We start from the raw sequence: 13,084 nt of genomic DNA, 5'->3' as shown, positions 1-13,084 counted from the left end.
CCTTGAAGAATCAAAGTCAAGGAAGGTTCAAGGGAACACACACCAAGAACACTCTGTACTGCTGTGGAAACAGAACACAAACAGAAAACAGAACGAGGCAGTGAGGGTAGATCAGGGCTGTCCCACCTGGTGTGTCCATGATGTTGAAGAGGTAAGACTTCCCTTTGGTATCTGGCAGCACCACTGTCACAGGGGTGCTCTTGATGCCAACACCTCTCTGAAATTCAGACAGAGTGTCAAGACTTACTCCATGCCAGAGGAATTCACTCAGCTCTTAGGGTTTGTCAACTGCTAGCTGATTACACCTTGTAGATGAAAGACACACGGGCACACTACAAGACACACGGGCATTCACACGGGCACACACACACACCCTGACCCTTTCTTTTTTCTTTGGTTTTTCAAGACAGTCTCTCTATGTAGCTTTGGCTGTCCTGGAACTGGCTTTGTAGAACAGGCTGATCTCAAATTCAGACATCCATCTACCTCTGCCTCCTGTGTGCTGGGATTAAAGGCCTGTGCTACCACTCTCTGGGTCCCCACCACCACACACACTTTTTTACAGTGCTAGGAAATAAGCTCAAAGCCTTCTGTATGCTACTATAGAATTTTATCTCCAGCCTCCAAAAACAATTTTTTTTTGAAGGAGAAAGAGTCTTAGGGGTTGAACACGGGGTCTCTCACATGCTGGTGGAGCAGTATCGTCAGCTCAAGTTTTTATTTTGAGACAGTCTCACATAGTTGTTCAGGCTGACCTCATCCTCATCCTGTCACTTTGATAGGCCTTGAACAAGGTATTTAGTTATTTGTTTCTTTGTTTATCTATTTAAATTTATTGGGTTTTGGAGACAGGGTTTCTCTGTGTAGCCTTGGCTGTCCTTGGACTTGCTTTATAAACCAGGCTGGCATCAAACTCATAGAGGTCCACCTCCCTATGCCTTCCTGAGAGCTGGGATTACTGGCATGCCACACTGTGCCCGGCTTCTCTTTTTGTTTTTTTGAGACAGGGTCTTACAATGTAGCTCTCTGGCTAGCCTCGAACTCACAGAGATCTATCCACCTGCCTCTGCCTCCCAGTTCTAGGATTAAAAGCATGTGCCACTACACCCAGCTGGCTTTAAACTTCTAATGGGGCCTTCTGAGTACCTGGGATTACAGGTGTGAGTACCCAGGTCTACCTGGTACATCAGCAAGATGATATGTCTTAAACAGTCTCAAAGGAGGATTAGTTCAAAGAGGAAGCAGCAGCAGCTGGACGAAGTGGAGCACACCTGTAATCCCAGCACTTAGGGAGGCAGAGGCAGGGGGATCTCTTTTTGAGTCTGAGGCCAGCCTGGTCTATAAATTGAGTTCAAGGACAGTCAAGGCTACAAAGAGAAACCCCGTCTTGATAGATCGATAGATAGATAGATAAATAAATAGGAAGAAACTATTTGGTTTTATTTTAAAGAAAAGAAACATTTAAAAGTTCTAATAGGAAATAGTATTTAATAAGCTGGGAAAAGCCAGGCACTCACACTGAGCATCTTTAATCCCCACACTCAGAAGACAAGGCAGCCTTGTCTACATAGCAAATCCCAAGACAGCCACAGCCAGGACTACATAGAGACACGACCACCACCACCCCGCAAAAAAAAAAAAAAAGAAAGAAAAATGGAAAAGAACTTCCAAACCCCAGAGAGGCCTTTTACACCAGCACTAATGAGGCTTTGGCAAGCTGATCTTGAGTTTGAGGTCATCATGAAACTATTTAAAAAAGCCAAAACCAAAACAAAACCCTGCCACACTCAAATAAGTAACTTTAAAAACATTAACAATGAAGCTGGGCACGGTGGTGCACGCCTGTAATCCCAGCACTCAGGGAGGCAGAGGCAGGTGGCTCTCTGTGAGTTCGAGGCCAGCCTGGTCTACAAAGTATGTTCAGGATATTCAGGGCTACACAGAGAAACCATGTCTGGAAAAAAATAAACAAAAAACAAAACAAAAAACCCCAAAACCCTGTAACCTTGTTGTTATGGTGGCTTATCCTGTGAATACTGCCCTGAAGTCCTTTAGTTAAGCCTGTGTGTTTATGTATGAGAGCTTTCCATCTAGTTCTTTAGGGGAAAAAAGGGACAGATAAAGGAGAGAGAAAGAGGTGACAGGGAGGAAGGAAGATCAGACAGAAAGATAAAAACAGCACAATGGACCCACAAGCCTTCCCAGAGAAGCCCCTCCTGAAAGGAGATGGTCTCACAGAAGACATCTTAGGGATTGTCCAGCTGCTGTAAAGATCATGTCAACTTTTACAAAGTTGAACATCGTCTCTCAGTATTTGCCTTATTAGGCAAAATTAAAGGTACTCAAGGACTGAAGGCTCCCCGCCCATGTTCAAGCTTGCCTTCCCAGTTCTCATTATGGGATGACTGAGAGCAGCAGGAGAGAATTGTAGGGCAGGGAATACTAGGGTAATGACCTCCCCACATTGTCTACAAAACTGGCTGGTAGGTCTCTGTGGGCAAAATCTAATTTCCCAAGACACACTTACCTCTTGCTCTGTGAAGAGGATGTCAGTATAGCATAGCTGAAAAACATTCAGTGACGTTACCACCTGAATTCAGACTTCTCCCCCACATGCACACCGTCAATCACCTTCCCTCACCCCCTCCCAAATCAAGGGCTTCCCTCAGGAGGAAACTAGGCTAAAGACAGCGGGTGTCCCCACAGCAATTCCGGACAAGGAGATCAGTGCCCTCCCAGGTGGAAAATGTTCCTGTGTGTGTGGGTGCATGCAGGGGAGGGGTAGGGGGAGTGGTTACTAAAGACCGTGTGTGGCTGGAGAGCTGGGCTGTGTATATTGCACTGGATCTTAAGAGTGGTAAAGGGAAACACGTGCCGGCCTTCAAGTCTCACATGTCAAAACAGTCAATCTGGCAGAGTCTGAACATTTATTACACTGAGATTTGACGCCACAGTTGGCCTTATTCACAGGCATTTAAATTTACCGTGAAAACAACAAGGTCCAATTGTATGATATTTATAGAGCAGGCTATTAATAAAATGACAGCAAAGAGGAGACTATAAAAGTCAGGATACATCCTAAGGAGGGATCCCAAATGCAGAACAGATCACCTAAAAATACAGCAGGTTAATATTCTCCATGTTCCCGAGAAAGCTGAAATGACCTGCTTACACCTATTAACAGACTACAATCGCCCAGCAGCACTGTGTGTGCTGTGGTGTCTGAAGTAGCACTGTTTATATCTGCAGAGTGAAGAACGGGAAGGAACGCCCCTCTCTATTCTGAACAGTTCAGCCCATGTTCTACTTACATCTTGGTCATAGCGCTTTCTGATTTCCGGATGCGTCTGCTCTATTAAACAATCTACAAAACATGTCTGAAAGAGAAGAGATGGGTAAGACCTGCCAATTGTGGAGGAAAAGCCTTTCTTCCCAGGCTCCCAATGTACTATGTAATTCAGGCATGAAGGAAGGAAAAGAAAAACAAAGAGGATTATGGGACAGCAAAGGATTAACACAGAAGCCACAAGATTATTTTTCAATGAAAGATGAAATCTTTCTTGGAAAGCCCTCCCTAAAGAAATAAAAAGTTATAAAAATCAGAGTAAGGCTCAATTTTTCTTTCTCTGTCCAGATGTAAACACATGGCTCAGGCATGTAAGTGCCTTAGGAACTGGCTCCAGAAATGCTAGAATTTCACAACAGTTCTATAAGACATGTGTGGAGTATTGTCTTCTTGTCTCCCAACCACCCACCCATCCTTAGAACTTGAAGCCTCCATCCCTGTGACCCTTAGGGCTTAGAAGATGAGCAGGTACAAAGAAATTCTGTTCCAGGAAGCAGAACAGTCTCTCACCTTGCCGTGGTGGAGATGGCCACAAAGGGTCACGTTTCGGATGAGCTCTGAGTTGTCCATCAGATCTGCTAAGAAACTGGAAGGAAAAAAGGCAAAGAGAAAAGAACCTATGACAAAAGCTCCCCCAGTGGGGTGGTGCAAAGGTATTCCAGCTATTTTCAGCCAGGGACAAGTTTCAGTCCAACTGCAGAACACTCGGGAGGCAGAGGATCTGTATCCACTAGCCCTGGGGTGCCCACAAGAAAACACAACCTGGAAATGAATGGCGCAAGACCAATGCTTTTCAGCACTGGAGGACAGCTTTTGGAGCTGGTTCTCTCCTGCCATCTGGTTCTCAGGAAACAAACTCAGGCTGTCCCCTGTCTTCCCACTGGGCCATCAGGCCTACTCTTATATAAATTTCAACAGTAGAATGATTGGAAAAAAAGGTTAAATGAAGAAAAGGCAGACATAGCAGATCACATACAATCTGGTGCTTAGGTGGTGGAGGCAGCAGGATCAAGACCAGCTTGGGATGCATGAGACCTGGGGCAGGGAAGGGGCAAGGAGGATGCAAAGAACACTTGGGCATGGTGGTACAGGCTCTTAATTTCAAAACCTAGTAGGTGGGGGCAGAGGGAGTAGGACTTTAATGTCACCCTTTGCTACCTAATGAATTTTTGTCTTAAAAAACAAAACAAAAAAACAAAAAACAGGCTGGGCTGTGTGGCATGTGCCTTTAATCCCAGCTCTCAGGAAACAGAGGCAGGGAGATCTCTAAATTTGAGGCCAGCCTGGTCTACAGATCAAGTTCCAGGATAGTCAAGGCTACACAGATAAAACCCCGTCTTGAAAAACATGGGTAACAAAAACAAAAACAAAACCCAACAAACAAACAAAACCTACCCCACCACCAAAAGGGAAAAAGAGACAGACAGACATAGACAAAAACAAAAACTGTCAGCAGGCATTTCCTGGAGCCATTTTCTCAGCTGCTGATCACAGCTCTGAACACTGATAATTATAACACCCATCTGTCTCAAAGACTGGCTTCCAGGACTACCCTGGGTTAGAGGTAGTGCCAGGGCTGACGTCTGGGAGAGAAAACTGAACTTAAATATCGCAGCAGCCATAATTCTGGCAGACCATAATAAACCTCTGTCATAATTCTCTGGCTCTCTCACTCACAAACCACCCTTTCCTGCCTTTAAGAAAGATGCCCGCAGTATTTCTTCAGAGAACCAAGAAGACTTGTAACTTACTCCATCTCATACACCGTGACAGGTAATGTCTGCTCCATCAGAGTGAATTTCTTGGTTTTCACTGGCTTTATAATGGGCTCTGGGAGAAAAAAAGAAAAGCAGTGACACGTAGGTAGGTATAAAACAAAAATTCAGAGCTCCATTCCATTGGATTGGGCTTTAGAGTACATGATATATAACACCAATTTATTTTATTCTCAAGGATCCATCACTCAGGGTGAGAAAGTTGGGGAATGCTATTTCAGCATGAGATAGAAAAGGGACTTGAACTGTGCACTGAGGGCACGAAGCTTATTTGGTGGAATGTGGGGAAACAATGGACCCAAAAGAACCAACTGTCTATACTTTACAGCGGAACCACTCTCCTCAACTACTATTAAAATGTAAACAGTGAGCACCACAAGGACTCTGAGAAAGGCTGGAATTTGCATAGGAAAACATCAGAGCAAAGAGAGAACTTAGCAGTCTTTAAGCATCAAGGAGTAGATAAAGCATTAACTCCTTTTAAAATACACGTATATATTTAGTAACTTTACTTCATATGTATGGGTGTTTTGCCATTGTGTATGTTTGTATACCATGTGCATGCCTGGTACCTTCAGAAGTCAGAGGAGGGCACTGGATCCTCTGGAACTAGAGTTACAGATGGTTGTGAGCTGCCATGTGAATGCACAGAATTGAGCCTGGGTTCTCTGCAAGAGCAGCCAGTGCTCTTAGCTGCTGAGCCATCACTATAGTCCCAAAGTACTAACTCTTTTTGCTCACTAACAAGCTAAGAGTTTTGCTGACTATTAAGACAAAGTTAACTGGACCTTAATCCAGAAATAATACTGAAAATTAAAGAAAAATTGCCCAATTCGTTTACTGAACTTTGGAGACTCCCTGAGAGCTAGGCAAGGTTCCCTCCAGCCATACCTGTGAGAGGCTGGGTGTCTTCCTCCTGAACAATGGTCTCCACCTCGGGGCCGTAAACCTCCTCGGCTGTGGGGTAGTACTTCTTGTCCTCATGCAGAACTACCTCCATCCCAGGGTGATCATCATCATGCTCCCCCACATCATCCTCGTCCTCATCGTCATCCATCTAAAGGTAAGAGAGAGGGAGGACAGAGGGGTACTTTTTCCTGCTTGACAGCCACTTGCCACCTTCTGTGTAAGAACTGACTTTCTGTCTCCCTTTAAGTTGTGTGGTGGTGAGGAGGGACCCCGCTCCTGGGAGAGCCTCCACTCAAGGAATACTGGGAGCCTTGGCTATGGCCAGCTCTGCTGCATCAAACTTGCCCTGCTTTTACTGGGACGACTGGCCACAGTGGATTGATTTAAAGAAAACAAATAGCTCATCACAGCATGGCCAACTAAGAAAAAAACAAGCAAAAACTTCACTTTCTCTAAGGGCAAAAATCGGAAGTCAGAGGTAGAAGTTAGAAACAAACTCCTATCTTAAAATTTTCACTTAAGTTGACAAAATTGGTTCTGAAAAATGATCTTGGTGAAGGCAATTACCTGTGTTGTTGAGAATGTGAAGAGCAGAAGCCTCACATGCTGTGAGTGGGAAATGTGGTGCTGCTTTGGAAAGATCTGCAGGTCTCCAAAATGTTCAACCTAGCATTAACTACAACCAAGCAATTCTAGCCCTACAAACCGTCCTAGATAGGAGTTCTACTGCTGTGATAAAACACTATGGCCACTGGGGAGGAAGGGTTTATCTCTGCTTACACTTCTGCATCACAGTTCATTACTGAGGGAAGGCAGGGCAGAAACCTGGAGGCAGGAGCTGAAAAAACACCACTGTTTACTGGCTTGCTCAGCCTGCTTTCTTTATTTCATTTATTTATTTATTTATTTATTTATTTATTTATTTATTTGGAGTTGGGGAAGGGGAGGGAGACTCATCAAGACAGGGTTTCTCTGTGTAGCCCTGGCTGTCCTGAAACTCACTATTTAGACCAAGCTGGCCTCGAATTCAAGAGATCGGCCTGCCTTTGCCTCCCCAGTGCTGGGATTAAAGGAGTGTGCCAACACCACCTGGCCTTTAGCCTGCCTTCTTATAGCAACGAGGACCACCAACCCAGGGGTGGCATCACTCAGAGTGAGCTAGGCACTCCCTCACCATTCAGTCAAGAAAATGCACCACAGGTTTACCCAAAAAACAATCTGATGGGGCATTTTTCTCAATGGAGGTTTCCTCCTCTAAGAGGGCTCTACCTTGTGTCAAGCGACATAAAACTAGCTGGTACAAGAATAAACCTCAAACACACAAAATTACAGATGCAAAGACTTCTAAATAATTATTCTTGGTAGTATAATTCATAATTGCAAAAACAAAAACAAAGCTAGAAACCCAAATGTAGATCAATTTCTGAATGGGTAAATGAAATCCAATGCTTTTATACAAAACAATACTTGGCAATAAAAAGGAATGATACACACATGACACCTGTGTGCATAATACTACAACACAGATGAACTCTACAACAGGGTATAAAGTGAGAGTGACTAGGTACAAAGGGCTGTGTGGTGTGTCGCCTCATTTACAAAAAAGGTCCAGAAACGAAAATACAAAGAGAAAGAAAATAAGGCTCAGGGAAGGCAAAGGTTAGCCAGTGTAGAGTTTCTTCCTAGGATGATGAAAATGTTCTCACTGATGATAATGGTTGTATGACTTTGTGAATATCATAAAGACCACTAAATTAAGGGCTCAGAAATTAGTTGGTCCCAAATGAGATCCTTACACACCAACCTCTGGTAGTATGTAACTGAGCAACACTGTTCTTCATCAACTAAAAGGGCCTTGAGATGGTGCTGGAAAGAAGAGTCTCCTTAGCTGAAACAGCAAAGGAAGAGACTTGAGCCATGACCCCGAGGAGATTGTTCAGGTTGCCCAGGAAGCCAGCTTGTTTAGGAGGAAACAATGGGATTAAGAGTAAACTGAAGCGGGGGAGGGGGTGGAGGGGGCAGGAGCGGGGGCTGTGCCGCAAGCCTGTAATCCCAACACTTGGGAGGCAGAGGTGGGCAGCTCTCTGAGTTCAAGGGCAGCCTGGTCTACAAAGTGGGTCGAGGACAGCCAGGGCTGTAGATAAATCCTGTCTCGGAAAAAAAAAAAAAAGTAAACTGAACTGAATTCATGTGGGAGGTAACCACGGAGAACCAGCGCTTGCCACTTTGTGAAAGGTTCTCCTTCCACCCTCCTTCACCCCTTTCCTTCTTCCCTGTCAATCCCTAACACTGGGCATGAGAGAAAAAGGATAGGAAAGGAAAGAGATCCCTGAATGAAGTCAGGGGTGATGTTGTGGTTAGTCTACTTCCTGCTAATTAGGGTGTCAAGCTCCTTGGAGGCAAGTCTGGTCTTTCCATCAGGATATTTTACATCTTCTTGTTTCTTCTTTGCACACAACCACTTAACAAACTGCAACCAACAACCCACCCTCCTCTCGGGGCCTTAGCATTTATGTACCCTCTGAAAAGGTCCCAAAACTTCAAACGTCACACAATCACAGAAACTATCTGCAGCTGGGAAAGCCACGCCCCCACCAGAGCACGAGGCAAATCAGTCAGCTGTAATTAAGCAGCCCCACATTGCACACTTGGGATTAAAAGAAAACATTCTTATACTATTTCACCCCAGAGCACACTGCCACACCTGGCATTTTTATGGTTACTGGGGGCTGAGCTTGTGTCCTCAGGCTTGTACAGCAGCCAAGCCTTGTCCTTGGTCCTGACTTTACTTTTTTCTAGAACAGTGGTTTTCAACTAGGGTAATCAGCAGCAGTTACAGCTCAGTGCCTGGGAGCAAACCTCCGCACTGTATGTTTCCAGTCTTGAGAGCATCCTGAAGGGAGCTGGTCAGGCGCCTACTGCAGTAATCTAGGAAGGAGACGGTGCCTTGCACTATGGCAGCTGGGAGGGTGCTGAGAAGAGGCTGAAGCCTAGAAATATTTTGTACAAGCGTTTTCTAATAAATGAAGGTATGTTTAAGGAGAGGGAGAGGAGGCCTCTGACATGAGCAACTGGAGCAAGGCACTGTTTTCACAGGGATGAGGAAGAATTCAAGAGCAGTATGGGGAGGAACTCAGAGGCTGGCAGATATGCTACATCTGAGACCCTCCACTAGGCATCAAGGAGAGATGCCAAGCCAGATGCAAGACATGTAAAGCTGAGGCTCAAGAGAAAAGTCTTTAGAGACAGAAACCCAGGAGTCTTCTGGACACAAGACGCCACCTGACAGACTGGATATGGCAAGTGCAGTGTGTGGGGTGGAGGAGAGGTGTAAAGACAGAACTGTAGGCTCTCTGGTGTCAGGAGACCTGAGGGATGAGAGGGCAGCAGCGAAGACTAAGAAGGAATGGTCATGACAGTGAAAGCTAGGGGCCTTTATGGAGAACAAGGGAAGACACGAGAGAATGATCAGCTAACACCCACATGACAGCTCACGACTGTCTGTCATTCCAAAATCTAACACCCTCACACAGACATACATGCAGGCAAAACACCAATACACATAAAATAAACATAAATAAATAATTTTTAAAACAGTTATGTTGGAAATATGTTGTTTTAACCCCAGGTGTGGGATATGGGGCTGCTTCGCTCAGTGTCCACAGCAGCAGACTATAATTTGTCTCACGCTCTGGTAGTTACATGATTTTGCCAGCTGAAGATAGTTTACATCTGGAATTCTGAAGACACATAAGAGCGAATATATGAGAGCCCCGAAGGGCCTGTGGTAGCAACTACTGCTTCTACCCCTGTCGCTCCTGCTGCTGTTTGTTCTTTGTTGTTGTTGCTGGTTGGAAATAACCTGACAATGAAGATCAAACCTGCCTCAAAGACCGTGGTGACCCTAACCATCAGGAAGTAGTCTAACCAGAGCACTGGCCCTTTCCCCTCTATCGTTCTCTCTCCTACCTAGTGTTGGCAGGGTTGGGGAGGGACTGGGGTGGAGAAGGGTGGTAGGAAAAAGAACCCAATAAAGTAGCCAAAAGTCTGGTTACACTGCATGTTGAAGTCAGGTCGGGTGATCCTGAGGCTCGCAGGCCAAGACCACTGGTGACTTTGACAAGCGCAGTGTCCAAGGAGTAGGACAGGAGTGGGTTTGAGAGCAAATGGGAGACACGGAAACAGCTTCAACTTTTTTGAGGCAGACATTTACGAAAGCAAGGAAATAGGGAGGTAAGTGAATAGGGGAATGGAGCCAAAGAAGGCTAGGGTGGAACTAGCAAGTTTTTTTGGTCTTGTTCTTTTCTCTCTCTCTCTCTCTCTCTCTCTCTCTCTCTCGCTTTTTACTGCTATGTAGCTTTGGCTGTCCTGGAACTCACCATGTAGACCAGGCTGGCCTCAAATCAGAGATCCCAGGCCTCTGTCTCCTGAGTTCTGGGATCAAAGGTATGCACTTCCACACCAGAAGGTTTTAACAAGTTTGTACACAGACTGGGATGACCCACTAGTGAGGGAAAACTGGTGGAGCAGGAAAGGGAGTGGAGAAGTGCTGTGCGACGGTCTGGAGTGGTGAGAAGGGAAAGGAGATGGGATTTAGTTGACTGAAAAACAATTCACCCACAAGAGCAGAGCTGAAGGCATCTGCAGTGAGGTGAGTGGATTCAGTGGTGGGCGTGTTTTCCTTCACACAATTCTAAAATGCCAACCCGTTTTTTAAAAAAGAATGCAAATACCTACAGTGGTGGGCTGCCTGGCTACCTCCTGCCATCTGCATGTTCTACTTGTATTAAAGCGGCCTGAGATGACATCAGCTTTTTCAGCTGATGTGGCTCCAAAATAGCTACCAAGCCGGTCTTCCGTCCCATACAGCTGAATGCACTGGGAATGTAATTGTGGGCTTTTACGCAACAACTCCCGAGTCCTCCAACCATCTCCACTGGAGCATCATGCAGTAGCTCAAATAGGCCAAAAATAAAGCCAACAAGCATCCTTTTAGCATTCCCCTTTGTCTGCAAACAGCATTCCTCTACATACTTGTTTCATCCTTCCCTTTCTCCCTCATATTCACGAAGTGGACCAGGCCCACATTGATGGTAGCATTGTGAGGAAGCTAGTCAGGCCTCCAACCCTCCTTTCACTGAAGAACTCCAGCATTTGGCTTTGACCATGTCACCCTTGCTGTCTTCTCTTTCTGCCTGCCTTGGCCTCTGCTGAAATTAAAAGCATGCAGCACCTCATCTGGCTCTTACTCTCAATTTTCTGTTCAAGGCCTTCAACAACCTGGCCCCTCATCCTCTGTGTCACACCCACAGCTGTCTTCTAAGGACTAGACTTTGGTGACCTGAAAACATGGTTTGCCTGTTACCTGCTATCTGTGGAATCCTTCCCTCCAGAATGAGCACCCTTCTTACAAACTCTAATGCATTAGAGCCCCAAATAGCTTTCTTTTCTTTTTTTTTGGGGGGGGGGTTGGGAAGGGACAACGACAGGATTTTCTCCGTGTAGCAAAACACCAAAGCACATAAGAATTTTTTTTTTCAAGACAGGGTTTTTCCGTGTAGCCTTGGCTACCCTGGAACTCACTCTGTAGACCAGGCTGAACTCACAGAGATCTGACTGCCTGTTTCCCAAGTGCTAGGATTAACGGGATATGCCACTACCGCCCAGCTCTAATTCCATTTTAAGATGCACTACTTAATTCTTTTTGTTGTTGTTTCATGGCCTCTCCTCTCCACCCTCCATCTTGGCGGTGTGGGGTTGACTCCAGGGACCTGTACACACTGGGAAGTGCTCTGCACTGAAGTATATCCACAGTGGCTCTCAGCTTACCTCTTCAAGATCTCCCTAACACTGCACCAGGGTGCGGTTCACTCTGGACCTGCAGACATGGACACACTCAAGATGGAAAGCTATTCTCCTTTCAACAAGCAGCTTCAACTGTTTTTCTAGTGCTTACTTTTTTCTAGCTTGAGCAACATTGTCCTTTATGGAGACCGATGGCAGCCAGAACTCTGTTCCTGTTTTCTGCTGTACCATGAAGTCCTTGCTAATCCAAACTAATCTACTGCTAAGAAGCTGCTTTTCATTGTTTGACAGTTTTATACAATTATATAATGAAGTCATCTCCCTCTCATTCCCACTGAAATCTTTCTTCCCAAGGAGACCCTACTTTCATTAACTGAGGCTGACTTTGAACTCCTTATTTCCTGCCTCTGTTTCTAAGTGCTAGTGTTACATGCACTCCTGGCTTCATAATAAAGTGCCTTTGGCGAGTCTCAAACCATTCTGTACTTCATCCCCCACTCCTAAACTGAGGTAATAGGAATCTGCATCCCCTTTTTGTATACCTCTTATAAAATCGGAGCTTCGATACAGCTGACTCCCATTCTGGGATTCCTCATGACTGTCAAAAGATACTGCCAGGAACTCAGAGCTATTACAGAACAATTACTAGAGCTCAGATTATAAACCCACCTCATGAACCAAACTCCCTTATATCCCTTTTTGAACTTTTTAGGGGCCAATATAAGATCCCAATAAAAGTCATGCTATAAAAAAAGGCAACACTGCCCAGGTGGTGGTGCCACATGCTTTAATCCCAGCATTTGGGAGGCACAGGCAGGAGGATCTCTGTGAGTTCCAGGCCAGCATGGTCTACAGAGTGAGTTCCAGGACTGCCAGGGCACACTATCTGTGTGCCTGTCTTGGGGGGAAAAAAAAGGCAGTATTAGAGATACATGCTGGTTATTATGGGAACACTGCTTTTTTAAAAGGAGAGGAATAAAGAAAACAGTGTTTGCTTTACCTCATCGAGATCTTTTGTCTCTCTTCCCAGCTCATCATCATCTTCATCAGAATCAAGCTCTGGTCCAATATAATTCCCAAATTCATCATATAAGTCAGTATCCATGATGCTAAAATTCAAGGAGAGAAAAGTTAGGGTCTGGCAGGTAATGAAAGCCTGCATCACAACTGTGCCACACCCGTCGCCTTTCACCGTCTTCCTTTCCCTTCAAGTGGTAACTAGTGACTGACCAACTACTGAATAATCTGT

General features: G+C 45.2%; 1 protein-coding gene across 1 annotated transcript in view; it reads right to left on the bottom strand.

Annotated features, from left to right (window-relative positions):
* The window catches only part of Eftud2 (elongation factor Tu GTP binding domain containing 2), a 41,108-nt gene that overhangs the window by 24,739 nt on the left and 3,285 nt on the right, over positions 1-13,084 (bottom strand). Inside the window, exons 2-8 of the mRNA XM_021631922.2 lie at positions 12,836-12,944; positions 6,013-6,178; positions 5,098-5,176; positions 3,857-3,932; positions 3,312-3,377; positions 2,528-2,563; positions 127-217 (exon numbers count right to left, since the gene is read on the bottom strand). Coding sequence (XP_021487597.1) covers positions 127-217; positions 2,528-2,563; positions 3,312-3,377; positions 3,857-3,932; positions 5,098-5,176; positions 6,013-6,178; positions 12,836-12,940 — 619 coding nt within the window. The 5' untranslated portion in view covers positions 12,941-12,944. The remainder of the gene's footprint in view (positions 1-126; positions 218-2,527; positions 2,564-3,311; positions 3,378-3,856; positions 3,933-5,097; positions 5,177-6,012; positions 6,179-12,835; positions 12,945-13,084) is intronic.

The sequence above is a fragment of the Meriones unguiculatus genome, chromosome 7 (assembly GCF_030254825.1).
Source record: "Meriones unguiculatus strain TT.TT164.6M chromosome 7, Bangor_MerUng_6.1, whole genome shotgun sequence".
Taxonomy (NCBI): domain Eukaryota; kingdom Metazoa; phylum Chordata; class Mammalia; order Rodentia; family Muridae; genus Meriones; species Meriones unguiculatus.
Note: the sequence above shows the minus strand (reverse complement) of the source record. Positions and strands in the feature narration are given on the sequence as shown.